This window comes from Ixodes scapularis, unplaced genomic scaffold (assembly GCF_016920785.2).
Source record: "Ixodes scapularis isolate PalLabHiFi unplaced genomic scaffold, ASM1692078v2 PGA_scaffold4__175_contigs__length_147842914, whole genome shotgun sequence".
Taxonomy (NCBI): domain Eukaryota; kingdom Metazoa; phylum Arthropoda; class Arachnida; order Ixodida; family Ixodidae; genus Ixodes; species Ixodes scapularis.
In genome coordinates this window covers 140,037,216-140,053,848 of record NW_024609879.1, presented here as the reverse complement: position 1 = coordinate 140,053,848, position 16,633 = coordinate 140,037,216, and the positions used below count along the sequence as shown (strand labels likewise).

At 46.2% G+C, this 16,633-nt stretch overlaps 1 protein-coding gene across 3 annotated transcripts in view; it reads left to right on the top strand.

Moving 5' to 3' along the window:
- The window catches only part of LOC8023194 (embryonic polarity protein dorsal), a 33,359-nt gene extending 18,881 nt beyond the window's left edge, over positions 1 to 14,478 (top strand). For 2 of the 3 annotated variants that reach the window (XM_029969643.3, XM_029969645.4), the window contains 6 exons: positions 214 to 357; positions 2,179 to 2,277; positions 4,318 to 4,548; positions 5,613 to 5,705; positions 6,771 to 6,836; positions 10,626 to 14,478. In XM_029969643.3, the coding sequence (XP_029825503.2) occupies positions 214 to 357; positions 2,179 to 2,277; positions 4,318 to 4,548; positions 5,613 to 5,705; positions 6,771 to 6,836; positions 10,626 to 11,074 (1,082 nt within the window). In that variant the 3' untranslated portion in view covers positions 11,075 to 14,478. The remainder of the gene's footprint in view (positions 1 to 213; positions 358 to 2,178; positions 2,278 to 4,317; positions 4,549 to 5,612; positions 5,706 to 6,770; positions 6,837 to 10,625) is intronic. The other variant, XM_029969646.4, reaches the window with a different exon arrangement.
- Positions 14,479 to 16,633: the final 2,155 nt, after the last annotated feature.

The window sequence follows — 16,633 nt, the reverse complement described above, 5'->3', positions numbered from 1 at the left end:
ATGCTAACGCATCTAAATGCAACACGACTGCTCGCTCAGATTTTGTCTAGTGTGTGAAATTCACTAGCGTTTTCACGGCCGCACGCCGGTAGGATACCCTTCCCCATTGAAACGGGCAGCTACCGACTCCCCCGTCTGCAAACGGCACATGGTCCGATCGTCGAACGAGATCGGATTGCGTCGGTTTCTAGAGCGGGTTTTGTCGGCTCGCAGACGGCTTTGACCACAAGGACCAGGCCGGGAGTATCGACCTGAACGCTGTGCGGCTCTGCTTCCAAGTCTTCCTGGAGGGTTCGACCCCGGGCAAATACACGGTGCCCCTCCACCCGGTGGTCTCGGAGATCATCTACGACCGCAGTGAGTCCAGACTCGCCCCGTTCCAACGCGCCGGGCGTTCTTTTCGAGTAAAAAGAACAGCGTTACATCGGCCTGTGTAGAGAAGCTGCGTATTGCGGGAAGCAGAAATTCCGCGAGAATGTGACGCTAGCGGTTAGCATAGAATGCAAAGGCCTAAGCCTACCATTAAATACCGCAGAAGCGCCCATTTCCGCAGAATTCCCAACTGGACTATGACCTGTGCCTAGATTAGCCCAGTTTTCAGTGGAGATAGGGTGGGTACTCCCCCGGTATTTTACGGTAGTATTTTCAAAACAAGAACTGACATTGTGGACTCACCTGGCATTTGTATGTGTGAAAAACGGCAGCAAGAAAGAGAATGGGGTTTTCTTTCTTGCTGAGAAGTGTTTTTTTTTCACTGAAATAAGTTTTAAAGATACGCCCACAATGGTCACTTCTTGTTTTGACGATATTAAGCTTAGGTGGACGTCGGCTTATAGAGAAATTTGGTCTTTCTCTTCTATCTTTTGATTCAAGTAATGCCATGTTCTCAAACAGTTCTGTTCTATCCCATCCGCTACCGTCACATTAGCTGCATTTACATGAATTTGACGCCAGCGCATCGACTCCACTCGTCCTTCGAATGAAGCCAACGCGGCAACGTTTACGCGAATGCGCAGCAAGCCCTACGCAAAGGTGGCACCACACCGTGTCAAAGCTCCAAGCTGCGTTTCTGGCACGAGCCGCACCACGTGACCATGTTTTCCGGTGCATCGCACGTGAAGGCCTTTCGACGCTTTCGGCGAGCATAGAGATTATGCTCGCTGTCTTCGGTGCTGTGGAAGAAGTTACGAGACGGAAGGAGCATCAAAGCACAAGCATTGTGGGCTCCGGGCTGGGCTGCTGAGCCCCTCCGGGCCAGAGGCGACGTGTGGGCACATGTCGTGGCGAGCGAGATTGTTTCCAAACGCTCTGAGGACTCCACCGTGCTTCGCCTCGCCAAACCTCGCCAACCTCAACGGGACCAACCGAACCCCGAGGCCGAAAGGATCCGGTGGAGCCAGGAATGGCCCCGAAGCAGGAACTGCTCGTTTTGCGCCACCATGCAGTGCTCGGAGCTCTCGGCATCATTTGTGCTTGTGCCAAAGCCCTTAGGGACTCCCTCGGACGCTCTAGTCGTACTTTGCAAGGCTTCGACAGGGCTGCCCTCACTGAGCAGCTCACTTGCGATGGCAATAAAAGCTTGCGTTTCTTCTCGGGGGAAAAAACTGCGGGCGACCACACGAGATAGGTTGGGCGCTGCCACGTTCTCAGCTGTTCACTCACTCCCGCAGCGAGTGCCTTCCCATAATCCTCTTCGTTCCAAAATGTGATTTAACCTCCTTTTACATGGGCTGAATGAATGCGCACTCGCCGTCTCGATTCACCTCTGTCTAGCGACTTGAATGCGTGTTGCTGAGTTAGGCTGTTTGCATGACCTCATGGAATGCAACCACTGGATTCAGTGCGGCTGAGTCGTATTCATGTAAACGTGGCTATTCTCACAGAGCTCTGCTTCTTGCGATACATAGTTTATTTACACAAGACGTGTATGCAGACCTCTTTTTTTTACTGGAATTTAGAATAGGCCAGAAGGTCTCATACCTTTAGCAACACCTAAAAGTGTTTAGGGCATGATGCCCCTGGGGCAACATTCTTAAACTTTCTTCATAATATGGCACGCTGTTCAAGACGTAACTGGACATGGCAACTGCCGCAGAACTTACGTTGAAGCACCGCCGAACAGAGAGGAGGTATCTGGAATTCAGTTGTTTGGTTTTTTCTCCACTGCTTGTTTTGCAGAGGCCATGTCTGATCTGACCATCACCAAATTGAGTCACACCTGCGCTCCCGTGTCTGGTGGCCTCGAAATGATCCTCCTTTGCGACAAGGTGGCCAAGGGTGAGTGGCATCACTGCAGGACGTTGTCCTTTGCTTTCGTTGTGTCGTGGCCCCGTCTTCCGCAGCATTCTGCACCTCGTTTCTGTTGGACTGTTGAGTCTTAGGGAATCTTCATTCCATAACCCATCTATAATATAAAATCTGACTTGGACCTTAAATATGTCTTCCAGTGAATATCCCCTGTAGTCTCTTCTGCGACCTTTTATGTATTTATTTATGAATGCCAGTCACCTCTTGCAGGGGCTGCAACAGGTATTTAGGCAGAAGATCACATGAAACATACAAGTTGACATAAAATATACAATAAGAGGCCAAAAAAAAAAAAAATACTGTTTATTAGGCCCACAAAAAGTATAAAAAAAAACAAAAACTATGGTTGAAACACTTTTCTTTCTAATAGTGCAAAAAATAAATACTAACAGTCGACATTAATTATCACATACACATAATTATAAAGTATTACATAGAAACAGATGTGGTATACTTGGAGACATCTCTACATTGCACAACACTGTTAATGTGAATGCACCGTCGGTGCTTTTCTGCCCTTTTGCTTGGGCAGAGTGTTGACAGGCATCGAATTTTACAGCTTAGGTTGCTGGCGAGAATGAAAACTGCCCGCAACACTATGCTAATTTTCACCTCAAGAACCATAGTAAAAAAAGTCCGGCCCCTCGTGGAGCATTTCTAATTTCCGGAGAATTAAGAGATGTGTAGTTGTATCTTAGGTTAGATAGGTGTTATTTCATCAAGACGTGCACGCTTCAAACGCCAAAAGCATCGCCCCTTCCTCCGACGACCAAATCTTGTAAGAACTGCTTTGCGTGGCGTACGAACTGTGTGCAAAACTTGCTTTTTTTCTCGTGGTGAAAAGGAGTGTAAGTAAGGTTTCACAGCAGCCGACTAATTGTGAGAGAAAAACGGGAAAACAGCTGGTTGCTTGTTTGCGCTGGCTGTGCAATGCTGTGTGCATTCAATTTAGGGATGACACAGACCTCGGCAGGTTTGTGTCGTCCCAAAATTTTTCAAACTTCTTTTAGCGAAGTCTGACAATATGTTACTCGTTAAGCACATGTGCGGAAACTGAGGACAAGCTAGCGCCACCTAGCGAACAGAGCGTGCAATATTTTGTGGGGTGTATTCCTGCAGTGCTTTACATCAGCAAACTGTCTGCATCATTGAAAGTTTATTTGTTTGATTTTACAATGTTTGGAACCCGGGACTAAATATACTGCGGTAATCGTTTTACCGAAGATTTTAAATTCTTGCGCAGAAGTTGGACAACACTGTTCAAAAATCAAAATGGAAGGATTGCTGTCGCGAGAATGAGGTTAGGGTGCAAAAGGTCTAGAGAAGCTTGATAACGTGCAAAATTGGTGGGGTAGACGATTTAACGAGGGACACAATTCAGAGCAAAACTTAAAGGGAGGAGTGTAGATATTTTTAAGCTAGATGGCATAAGCTACCGCCCAATACATTACCGTCTCTTCATCCATCCATTCATCCTTTGTCGAACTCTGTCGAAAGTTTAAAGGTTTGCTGAACCAGTCGAACCTCTGGATCAACATCCCTAACTGAACTTGTACAGAGAAGTCTACCGAGAAAGGTTGCAGCCCGTAAACAGGGGGATGACGGAAGCAGAACACGGCTAATTCTCAGCTCCCACATGGGGGGTCCCAAGAGAGAGAATGAAAAATAAAAGAGTGCGACAGAAAACCTGAGAAACAAAGCATGCGAGAGGTTAGGTGTCTTTGCTTTGCCGCGACGAGATGAAGTTTGAGCCCTCGTCAACTTCATTCATTTTTATGCACTGCACTACATTGGTGTTTTTCTGCCAAGTAAGCTAGAAAAGAACAAGGGAGGGATTTGACGAGTGACGTTTTGCCGCTTCTTTGCGTATATTAATTTGTCGCCAGCAATATCGGCTCGCGGGGACCACCCGCTGGGACAACCAGTGCGTTTTGAAGTGGCCAAAATGCACGGGACCTGTGAACTTCATTCCTGGCGAATGACGTAGTCGTCTCCGCCCGGGCCTTGCAGACGACATCGAGGTGTGGTTTGAGGAGGAGCGGGAGGGCCTGACGGTGTGGAAGGAGCGGGCGGAGATCCTGCCCAACGGGGTGCACAAGCAGGTGGCCATCTGCTTCCGCACCCCGCGCTACCGGGAGCCCCCCGCCGAGCACCCCGTGGACGTGCACCTCCTCTTGAGGAGGCCCTCCGACGGGGCCCTCAGCGAGCCCAGGGCCTTCACCCTGCACCCCAACGAGAGGGGTGAGAGACTCCCCCGCGGTATGAGCGTTTCGTTGCAACTGTGAGCGAAGGAGAGGCTACGAGGAACGCTTGTACGCGAGCTCGTGAAGTTGCTTCACCCTGTACCCCACCAAAAGGGTGGAGAGACGCACCTATGCGGTTGCTGCGCTGTGTGAGTTTACTCATTACTGTGAGCCAAGAAGAAGCTACGAGAGCGTGCCGAATACTTTGGGCGGGTGCGCTCGTGGGGCGAAAGAGTAATTTGAGACATTGCGCCGATGCTTGCAGCATTTGCTTCGTTCATAGTTACAGCGAAACGGAGCGTGGGGCAGATGATTGTGGAGTGCCGAAGATCTCGGAGATCCTAATCACCGTTGCTCAGTGCTGGTGCTTTCTGGCTGTAGCCCATAGCCACTTTACATTTTAGCAGTTTCTTTATAGGCTGCATTACACATTTCCTGCCGGATATAATGCTAATTACTACGACCAGCTTGCTTACCTTACACTACTCTTGCTTGAAATAAGCCGTTTGTGTGAAGTTTGTGTAGCATGCCTTTTGTTCACGACATGATCATTTTTATTTTTTCTGTGAAAAAGCCATTTTGTTACAGATTTTTTTTTTTTTTTTATGTATGCCATATTTAGTGAGTGTCTTACCTAGTTCACGCGTTTTTTATGCCTTAACCCCTTAAGTGCCACAAGGCACTTAAGGAGTTAAGGCCCGTTCACACTTTTGCGACCAAGTAAGGCCGAGAGAGACGAGGCCGGTTTTTAAGCCTCTTGCGATGTCTTAGGACCAGCTCCACTGCAGTGCATCCGGTCCTAAGAAGTCTCAAAAGGCTTAAAAACCGGTCTGGTCTCTCTCGGTCTTACTCGGTCGCAAGAGTGTGAACGGGCCTTTACACCTCATACGTTTCCGTATGTGAAAAAAAATAAATAAATAAATGGAGCCATAAGTGGAGGAGCCCTGTGTGGAGGGGCTCCGACAACACCGGGAGATTTGGGAGTTTTCTCGGTCAGCTTCCCGATTGATCTTTGCGGCGAAGGAGGTCGCGAAAAGCTGACCTCTCGTTTCCTCGTTCCAGATCCCGAGGCGATAGACCGCAAAAAGCGGAAGATTGGCGAAGGCTACCTGGACCGCTACTTCCAGGAGAATCCCATGCTGGCAGTTGCGGCTGGTGAGTTGGCTCACTATTCTCTTCACCTTGTTTTTTTTTTATACTTTCCCTTTGGCATTTTTTTTGCATTCTTTTTTACCCTCACGTGTTTCAGAGTTTACGCTTCCAACACAACCAATGCTAATTTTTTTTTTTTTTTTTTTAACTTCTGTGATGGAAGTTTGAGACTGGAAAGAGGTGGTTAGTTAGCACAGCCTGTTTTTATCAAATCGGAATTGAGGTTGTCAATAATTTGGTTTAAAGTTTTTTATGTGTAAAAATAAAGTCAGCTTTTAAAACTAGTCTGCATTTCCAATGTGCTACTTTTTTTTATTCTTCCGTCAAGTTCAAAGAGAAAAACGACAGTTTGACAGCACTGTCGTCAAAACTCGTGGGATCAAGGAAATCACGAGTGCAGTCGTCAGGTTAAAAAAAACAAAAGAAACTGTGAAATTAGATTTTTTTTTTTTTCACTTTGGTGCTCAGAATAAACTCTCGACATTAATAAAATGTGGAATGGGAATCGATTCTCTTTTACATGCACTGATTTTCTCTAGAAACATATTTACTATCTTTGCAACGCTTTTCGTCTTGAGGTACCCATTTTTCTTTCTGGTCGAATGGTTCAACCAATGGACCCTTTTCAAACGTCCATCAAGCAACATTGGTGCTTTGACACAGAGCACGTGATTGCATCCGAGTTCATGCCAAACGCTGATGCAGCCTTCCAATACATGCTTAAAGTATGGGATCAGGCAATGACGTGCAGGCGTTGGCACAGACTTTTCAAAAGGGCCCATTAACAAAAGAGACACGAAAAATATTTTCTCTCAATCACGGATAATCCGCTTAGTCGAGTCTACCGAGGCTCATTCGAAAATCCCACCCCCCGTTTCGAGTATCAGTCCTTTTTTACCACGATGATTGACGCTCATATATCTTGCATAGTTTGCTGTCATCTCAGACAATTTGTCTTTTCTTTTTTAACAGCACATGTTTGTTCGGTTTGTTTTTGTTTGGCGGGGGGAGGCACTGACCTTTTCTTTCCCTCCTTGTGTTCTTCCCTTTTTGTTCCGTGCTAAAAAGCTCCCTTGGCGTCGGTGCCTAGAACGATGAAGCAGGCGGTCAGAGCTCAGGCCAGGCCTGAGAGGGGTGAGGCTTTCCTCTTTCTTTTTCATCCTTTTTCTTTGTCCCGTCCTGTCCCCAATGTCCGTCCTCCGTGTTCCGTATGCCTCGTTGGTTTCCGTTCCAGCTTCTGTCTCGTCTGCTACATGTCTTTCTTCTTGGCGCCTCCTTTTGCGAGGGGATGGCCTTCAAATGATGATAATGCCATTAATGCAGAGGTGCAAGCAAACTGGACAAGAATAACGATAATCCCTTGAGAAAAGGGGAACAGGGGACAAACACAAATCTCCAAACACAGCTAGGTGACTGGTGTGCGACCGAAAAAATCTGCCTGGTCCTGGTATCGAACCAGGAACCTCTTTGGACGTTGAGGTCTCTTGTTCGCTACCACGACCAGGCAGGTTTTTTTTCAGTCGAGGTTCCCGGTTGGATACCGCCTTCCGGTTCGCCGATTTCTCCCTTGGATCAGGAGGATTTTTTTAGTCGTGTACCAGTCACCTAGCTCTGTTTGGAGATTTGTGACTGTCCTTTGTCCACCTTCTTCCCCTTCTAAAGGGATTATTATTGTTGTTGGTCCTCAAACGCTGGCTTTGTTTTGAATCTTTCGAGTTCCCGAAACCCTGCGAGCCCGCAGGACTGCCGGGTCCGCACCCCGAGGAAGCTTTCAGGGGAATCTCGCGGCGTGCACTCTAGCCGTGCATGTCAGAACTCTAAAACTTCACCGGAAGGCATCCCCAGAGGGAGAAAGGCAAGACATGAAAGTTCCTCGTTTTATGCGTTACCCAAATCGAAGGTTAGAACTGCTTTCTCAAATATTTTGAGTCGAGAGGAAGCGTAGCGATTGTAGGCTTACCACTTGACGTTACAGCTCGCTAATGTCGCTAGATTCCAGATCTGTGCCACGAAGATCCCTGATGAAAACGACTCGCATCGCCGAGAAATCATTTCCGACTTTTAATTCGGGTAACACACCGGGCTTAAACTTGCACGTCTTGCCCTCGCTGCTGAAGCGACCTTCCAGCGAAGTTTCGGAGACCTGTGACGTGCGGTTCCATATTGCATTGCCCAACATCGCTGCGACTTGGCTTGTCACATAATTTTACGAGGGTTTTATCGAAACAAATGTTTGGAACGGTGGAGGCAAAGAGTATGGCTAAGCGATCGTAACTCTGGCAGTCTATTTCGTCGTGTAGCACGAGCGCAATCCTAGAAAAGACACTTGTGCCACAGATGTTTGCAAGCAGCCACGCTCTAAAAATCATACCATGTGACCGCTCGCCTCTTTCACGTCATGCATCACGCAAGAGCCGTCTAAGTAGGACCGTTAGTTTTGGGGTGAAACCCTATATTTCCCTATACTAACCTGTTACTTCCCTATATTTACCGGATAAAAACTTTATATTTCCCTATTATTTCCTTATTATTTGAAAATTGGGTAAAACCCAATTTTCTTTTGAATTTGGAGCGAAAGCTTCACCCATTTTCATGCTTTTTGGCACTGTAGCAACCCTTGTAGCTCACTTACTGTAAAATACTAGGCAAGCACCCACTCAAAATTTAGAGATAATCGCGAAGAAGTGGGAGATGGGCACTTGCCCGGTCATCAATTTTACATATCAATGTGCCGTGCATATATTTTCATATCTTACGAATTCAGGTGTGGGCGTTTAGTGTGGTATGGGCGCATGCACGGTATTCTACGGTAGTCCTGAGAATTGTAGAAATAAATAAACTGCGCTCCGTGTGCCGTACTCGTTTCTACCTCTGTCCTCGTCCTTTGCGCAGTTCATTTATTTCTACAAATCATGAACCAACTAGCCCGCCAAAAGGTGTTACTTGAAGTCCTGAGAATGTCTGTAGGATGTCCCAACGTTCCAGGGATGTCCTGTGGACGTTTATGGACATCTGCACTGCTTGGAAATGGGGAGCTCATTAACGAAACTTGTTTGAAGCGTGCATTGCAGAAGCAGTGGCAAAAATGTTTGAGTAATATACTTTCTGGAAAAAAACTTTTATTTCCACGAGGGCAATTTTGATGAGAGAGCGCTACTCCGGGCTACTGAATGCCTCGCTGATGTTGCCATGTGTTGCGAACAGGAGCTTTTATCTTTAGAAAACATTACCGCAATTAAGACATGTCTGAAAAGTGGACGGGTCTACTATCGGGACAGGCGTGCTGCGCATGCGTAATATTATGTATGCCAACAAAACTTTGTTCACAATTGAAATTACCAAGTGAGCTTTTATACCACGTTTTGATCCGATTATATGCACGTTTATGACTTGTTTGCTTAAATAAAACATTCCGTGTCCTAAAACCAATGAGCGCTTTTTATTGTCAGTTATAGGTATTAACTTTTATACCCAACTCGAAAAACATGAACTCTGTAATAGTTTCTAGAAAAACCCGATTTCTCCCCTATTAGTACTAGCTTGGAAAATAGTGCCCGATTTTTACCTCCTTTCCTGGATTTTTAAAAATAGAAAACCCGAAAACGAAGGGCTTTACATGGAAGTTAGCGCCCGTGCGACGTGCTCGTTCGCTTGGTTTCGGCCTGGCTAACATCTGTGGAGCACAGTGAAGAAAACTAGCACAAACCACACGTGGAGTGCGCTAGGCCCGCGGACATTCTGGGCTCCCTGGTCTTTGTTGGCATGATCACGCGAACGAGAACCTTTTCATACAACTGAAAGGCTGTCATGAAACCTATGCTAGGTTCAGGAATGAGGGTTATCTGGTAAAATGTGGTGCTCATCACAACCTTGTCCGACTAAAATGCGAAGAGCAGCAGGGCGACGATGTTGCGTTCACGCTAAACTTTGCACAGTGCACGCATGTCGTGAGAGAGTGCCGGGCTCGTCCCTGGCAGCAAAACGATTGACGCCGAGAACACTGCATCTGGCTGCCATATTTGTTGCGCGCCCCAAGTGGGTATGTTTCGTGCGTTTATTTGGGCAAACCTAAACGTAGAAAAAGAAAATTTTTCGGCGGCCTTTGTATTTGAAGTTTTGTGGTGCTTGGGTGCGGTATTTAAGGAGCGATCGTTTGAATTTGTTTCGGAGACACGAAATGTGGCGTGATGTTTATGGTGTCAAGTCGCGCCATGGAGGATCTGTGTTTGCATACACGGGCAAATTTCTGGGGGGGGGGGGGGGGAGGAGGAGGAGGGGGGGGGGGGGAGGGAGGGAGGGAGGGAGGGAGGCGACTTCCATTACAAAGCATTCCATGTGGAGATGGCGGTTTTCCGGGCTAGCCATTCTAAAAACATTTTCGGAATATCCTGGTTTTACTTGTTTCGACATGCTATTTATTATCTTTAAATTCAAAATATCTGTCGAGTGAATGGCAAATGAAGGTTATGCCGAAAACAGCGTTCAGATTTTCTCGTGCTGTGCAGTGGGGTGGCGTCGCATGCCGTACAACTTGTAGGTAAACCAGGCAGCCCAAAAAGCACGGTATTTCGAGCATGTTTTTTTTGTTTTGCTGGCATGAACTTAACCAGCATTCATTTCACACCAGCAGTCTTCTCGTAACCCGTCGGGAGCAAGTTGTAATGCACCCATATTGCCAGATCTTACAACATCTGACGTCACTTGTTGAGTGCTGCCCGTAGGGCCTTTCGGGCCGAAATTAAAACTTAAATAACTTTGTGAAAAAAGAGTATTGTGATCTGCAGTTTAGGTTTCTTTTTCAAATATCTGATAATGTATTGAACCAGTTTTGAGGCAACTCTGCGGCTATCAAAATTTCGCCAGAGCTATTTTCGTGCGGTCATCAGTAAGATCCGAAACAGCTTTTGATCATCGTTTGTGCAGTGACAGCCATGCAGCAGCAGCAGCATCAGTCCCCTCAGCAGCAGCAACAACAACAACAGCAGCAACAGTTGGTGCACAACGCCGGTGTTGCCACGGCGACCATGACGCAGCTGACCCCGATGAACCCGCACTACCGGGACGGGTCGTCTGCTAGCAGGGGCTACGAGCCCGAGCCGGAGGTGGTGGAGACGGCGGAGAAGTTCAACAGCCTCGACCTGGGCCTGGACCCCAACGACATCGGCCTCAACTCGAGCGACCTCAACATGAACATCAGCGACCTGGCCAGCACCCAGAACATCTCGCTGGTCAACCTGTCGGCCAGCCTGTTCGACAGCGGAAACAACATCGCCGGTGACGGAGGCATGATGGAGGATGGCAGGGGGCTCCTCAATGACCTTGGTGGCAGCGGAGCCTCTTCTTCTCGGGCCTTTAAGACGGAGCCGTCTTAATGGCAGCCTCTCTTTTTTGTTTTGTTGTTTCCGTGTCGTCGCGCTTTTTTTTTTTTTTCTACGTCTGCTGGTGTTGTGGTTGTCTGAGCAAACAGACTTGAGCTGGGTAGGGTTATGCCCGTCATTCTTGGGTTGAACCGCTTAAAACAGACAGAAGGTTGTCCCACAGCCGGAGTACTCGAGGAATGTCCTTGAATCTCCCACAAGGACTGTTGCTCCTGAAGGACACGGGAATCCGGGTTCCAAAGGGTGCCCGAGATCCTGAGGGACTTGGATCCTGAAGTACTCTGATCCTGAAGGACTTTGATCTTGAAGGACCCTGATCCTGAAGGGCTTGGATCCTGAAGGGCTTGGGTTTTGAAAGACTCGTATTCTGAGGGCTCAGATCCCAAAAGACCTGGATCCTGAAGAACTCAAATCTTGAAAAACCTGGATCCTGAAGGACCTAGATCCTGAAGTACCAAGTATATTAGATACTGAGGGTCCTGAAATTCATTAAGGATACTTAGGGACTTGAAACTGTGAGGGACTGGTGATCTCTTTAATGGCTTGGTAAATCCTGAGGGTCCTTAAGCTCATAAACAGAAAGGTTCCTAAGGACCCATAATCCTGGTATTCCAGGTGGCTTGAACCGGGACAGGTGTGCCCAGCCCATATCCGTTAAAAGGTGATCAAAGCTGCAATTTGTCCCAGTGCAATAGATATCGGGAGTTGTCCTTATTAACACCGTGGTACTTTCCGTGTGGAAGGTGCAATTTTATTGACAAGTCTACTTGTGCCGCTTTTGCAGCGTGTAGTGTTCCACTTTCATCTCTCGCTTGAGGCAGTGCACGTGGTATTTCTTAGCCTCCCTTCTTATTCATATACCTCAAAATTCCATGACAGGCAATGGAGAAGACATATGTATAAACAGACGAGTTCATTCAAATCAGTTACATTTTATTGACAAGCTAGCATCATTGGAGTAGAGTTTAGCCCAGTGGTCAACATTGAACAAGAGTTAATATTTGTTTAATTCATTGACAGCTGGAGAGTGGCATTTTAATCGGCTATGTTTATGTTTGATTGATGCAGATTGATCAGCTTTACGGTAACAGATTAGTGGTCATTCACGCAGCCCTAGGTGCTTGCTCAATATTTTACAACCGTAAGGTCACAGTATTTTAAGTAGTCACTGATGCACCTGCAATCGCTGACACTGAAGAGTGTGTTTTTGTTGTGTTTGAAGCGTGAATTTGTCACAAGTCAAAAACCTACTTTTCTGCTTGCTTTCTGAGGCCATAAATGCAGGCTGCTTGAAAATTGCATGGTGAGCCACTGTTGGGACATGCGGTACCCTCGCAGGGCAAATCAGGTGACCATAATGGAGAGAAAAAAAAAAGGTTTGGAGCTGTTAGATTGGCCGACAAGGCAGAGCGGTTGTATGTACGAAAGAAATACCGCTAGTTCAAGGTGCATTGTAAATTGGGCTCAAAAGACACAATTCTTAGTGCCTATTTCGTGATTGTTTCAACAAGTATAGGTTATTTTCTATAGCTGACGCCATCTGATTGAGGTAAAACTGATGATTTTGATGAATCTTTGTAGACTGTGATGAAAAAAAACGCAAACAGAAATTCTGGCAGAAAAATATTCCTATATTTTCTGTTACTGTTTTCATTTTGTAGTACCACACACGTAGCATTTCTTGGAACTAAAGCTTTGTGTTGTCTGCCCCATTTTTTCCCTCCTGGGTTAACATGTTAACATTTCTGTCCTGTTGAGGCAGGAACCCAACCTGATGTCATAACCTACTTTTGCACGCTTTTGCCACCTTGTTCTGGAAGTGCGCAGGCTTGATTGGGTCACAAGTTATCTGCGCTTTGACACGATGAAAAGCTTATTATTCGCGTGGAGCTGTGATAAGGGGGGCAGGGGGTTGTTTGTATTGTCTTATTTTACTGGATTTTTTTTTTCTTTTCAGTTTATAAAAAGTTTATTTGAAGCAGTCACATTTTTTTTTTGCCCCTTTTCGGTGATGGCCTTTTATGAATTTTGAAGGTCGGCAACTGCGAGATACCGTCGGCAGTTCCGTGCTTTACACGCATCTTTTTTTGTTCTAGGCCGTCTGGCACTTGCCTTACTAGATCGCGCGGCATTGTTTCATTTTCAAGCCAACAGACATGTTCCAGATTGAGACTTGCCGCTTTGTCATGTGGGGCTGACGTGGACCATCATCCATTTACTACGATTTGCGAACCATTTTTAAGACGCGGCGGTCGTGGCTTCTGCGGAGTTAGGTCACCAGTCTGGATACATTTTAATCGTTTTTATGCGCTTGGTGGGCTGCTTTATCTTATCAGGCGCCCCTGCATTATGTTTGGGAGTGCAATCATCTTAAGCCCTCCATCTTCTTAATGCGCGTTTAGAGACATTCCATTTTTCAGATCGCTCAAGATATTTTGTTTACAGCCTTTGTTATGTCACCTTCGTATCTACAGACTTATTTCATCCTACAACTTTTTGTTACATATGGTTTTTGTTGTTATCTGTACAGAGTCATTGCAGACATTGATGAGCATTTTGTTTGTTTCTTCGCTGCTGTAATACCACACAATATTTTTGTACAATAGCACTTGGCCTTTTAACAATGAGTATCGTTAAATTGGTGTCCTTGAGTGCGTAACTTTTCTGTCGGCTTGCTGCGTCGTACGTCGTTCATTCCGCCGACTCCGCAGCATCGGTCAGTCTGTTGTTCCACATTTTCACTGCTCAATCATTTCGTCGCTCAGTTTGTTCACACGATTGGAGTATCAGTAGCCAATGTAATGTACCTTCCCACAAACACTCATTTGCATAGCGTAACTTGAGCTGCGGACGGTGTGAACACTGACATACTCTGCATGCTTGCTCTGCGAGCACTCTGCGCGTCACCGGCAGCACGTAGCCTCCCTGCCTGTACGAGCAGCAACATGACGACTCCCGACGCACGTTACCATCAGTGCCACCTGGCAGACGCTCGGAAGAGGCGGAGAGCGTTTGGCGGCGGTGTGTGCTCATGCCCTTTCACAGCTGTGACGTTGCATCCATTAGGATTATCTCTGTTTTGCATTGCTCCTAGCACCGTTGATTACCTGTACCCTGTTGAACTGTTAGGATAGTCTATCTAGGGTGTTGACAGCAAAGGCTACGTACAAATGGTATTGGAAAGGATCTGGTGATGCGTGTGAAAATGTGCGCCCATGTCCACAAAACGTTTCCCCTTGTGATAGACGCTAAAACCCATGTGCACCGCTGTCTTACATCATTTGGTCTTGTTTTATGAGCAAACTTTTTTGGGCACATGGTTCGTCTGGCCATGGTCTAGTGTATCTAAATGTACATAGTTTGTGCTGAATAAATTGCAGGCCATTGAAACCTTCAAAGCTGTTGTAATTGTTTTTCATCTCCGGATTGAGTAATGCTTTGAAATACATTTTCATAATCTCTATCAATGCACATTTTTGGTTTTTATTTTTAATTAAATCTAAGAAATAGTTATTTTTTTTTTGCTTGGGAGGGGGGGGGGGGTTGTTCAAAGAAGTTGGGGTTTTAAAGCTGATGAAAGTTTGTACGCGAACTCATTAGAAACAAGCGCATTTGGCCGGACCTTAAAGACACTGCTCACACGCAGAAACCTTGTGGTGCGATTGTCGCGTCATTGTAGGGGCCCGAGGTGAGGCTCATCAAGCTGTTCCTTTCAGATTTTTTCACCGGCCTCCCCTTCATCATTTTGATGAGAAATAAACTATTATTATTATTATTATTAGCTGCGACAATGGGCTCACACTGCTACATTTCACCAAAAGATGAGGAATTCACCTTTTGCCAAATATGTGTGGCCACCTCAACACGCGACTGGGTTCGAGACTAAGTGGCTAGAAAACAATGCGCAAGCAAGGCCTCTCCCGCCCGTTTGACACCCAAAACGTCAGCTACATCCTGTTCGCCCATTGAGCCGCTGCGACCTACATACGCCTCCCCTGAATTCACCTTTGTCCCCAACGTGGGTTACCTTCTGCCCGGAGTCGACAAAAAGAAACCATCTTCCCTCTCTGCTCTGCCAGAAGGAAGAGAGAGGGAGGGTATTAGATTCCTTTACTCGAACCAATATTTCTTTTCTGCAAAAGTCCATTAGCGCCTACATTGCAGCAAGAATTTACTATACCAATACTACGGAAGCTTTTCAGGTGTTGCTGCACGGCCACGATAAGCTTGCGCGAATTTTCATAACTTTCGTTTATCATTTAAAATAACGTATGATTTCATTTGATCTTAGTGTCAAACACGACACATTACTTTGGAGTATCGTAATACATTTATTCGCTGTCTGTTAAGCTCCGTTAAATGCGCTTCTCACTGTGCACAAGTACACCGCAGGAAAGTTACACCCACGGAACAGACCGCTTTTGAGCTTTGGTGTCGGGAAAGGATTGATTGATGGGATTGTTTTGGATGCTTAGTGAACAACCCTGAATGGACCCCCAACTGGTCTTGGATACAGTCAATGAAGACAAATATGAACCATAATTAACTTTAGCAGTGGAATGAAAACTGGAAAATGTAAGCTGGATCTTTCTAAGGCACACAATCGTGCGTATGTTCACTACACCGACTACACCATTATGAATCTACCTGTAAGGTGTCGTTCATGTGCACGTTAAATGGCCTTTGTAATTTATACTTTGAAGTGGATGCTAGCAGGCGATTGCACAGAAGTTGGACACGCAAACAGATGAGCCTTAACATTGCCGTTGGAATGAATGGGAATGAAGAGTGCTTGTGCTCCAGGAGTGTTCTTTGCTGCTTCGAAATTGACGTCTGGTCGCTCCAAACGGTGTTCCGATGCATTCTAGGGTCTACTCGCTGGTCCGGTCGACAGATGGCGCCACAAGTCGTAGCCATCGCTAACTCGGTCGTCTGTGAGCACGCCCTGACAAGTTCATCGGTCTTGTTTTGCGAAAAGGAAGCTGCACCTTGACATTTCATCGGGGGTTTTATGTCCTCTACCGGACCATGAGAAAGCTGTCAGAATAAACTCTCCGTGCCGTGTTTTCCAAGGAGGCTCTTCATGCTTCTTTGGAAAATTAAAGGCCGGCGTTGGGTCGACCCGGTCGACGCAACGCTAAACGTTGCGTCGACCCAAAACGTCATATCCGGTTTCTTACAAGGCATGGGTCGCAAAGCTTTTACATACTATAATGCTAATAAACTATTTTAATGTCAATATATTATTAACTCATTAAAAACCCATTAGTTTTTCAACAAAACGATATTGTTACTCTGATGTCATACTCGGCTTTAGATTAATTTAAAATACAAATGGGTCGATTGTGCTATATACTTGCACTTGTTTGAAATTTGTTTTAATTATTATTTAAGTTAGTAAGGCGAACCCATGCCATCAATGACCAGGACCAAAAATCGCTGCCACCTCGCGCTCCGGTTCAAGAGTACGCACATATGTTTACAAATGGCGGCGCTATGGCAAGTCAGCTGTCGGGACTATTCGGTTATTTAGAGAATGTCATATAGTTCTTT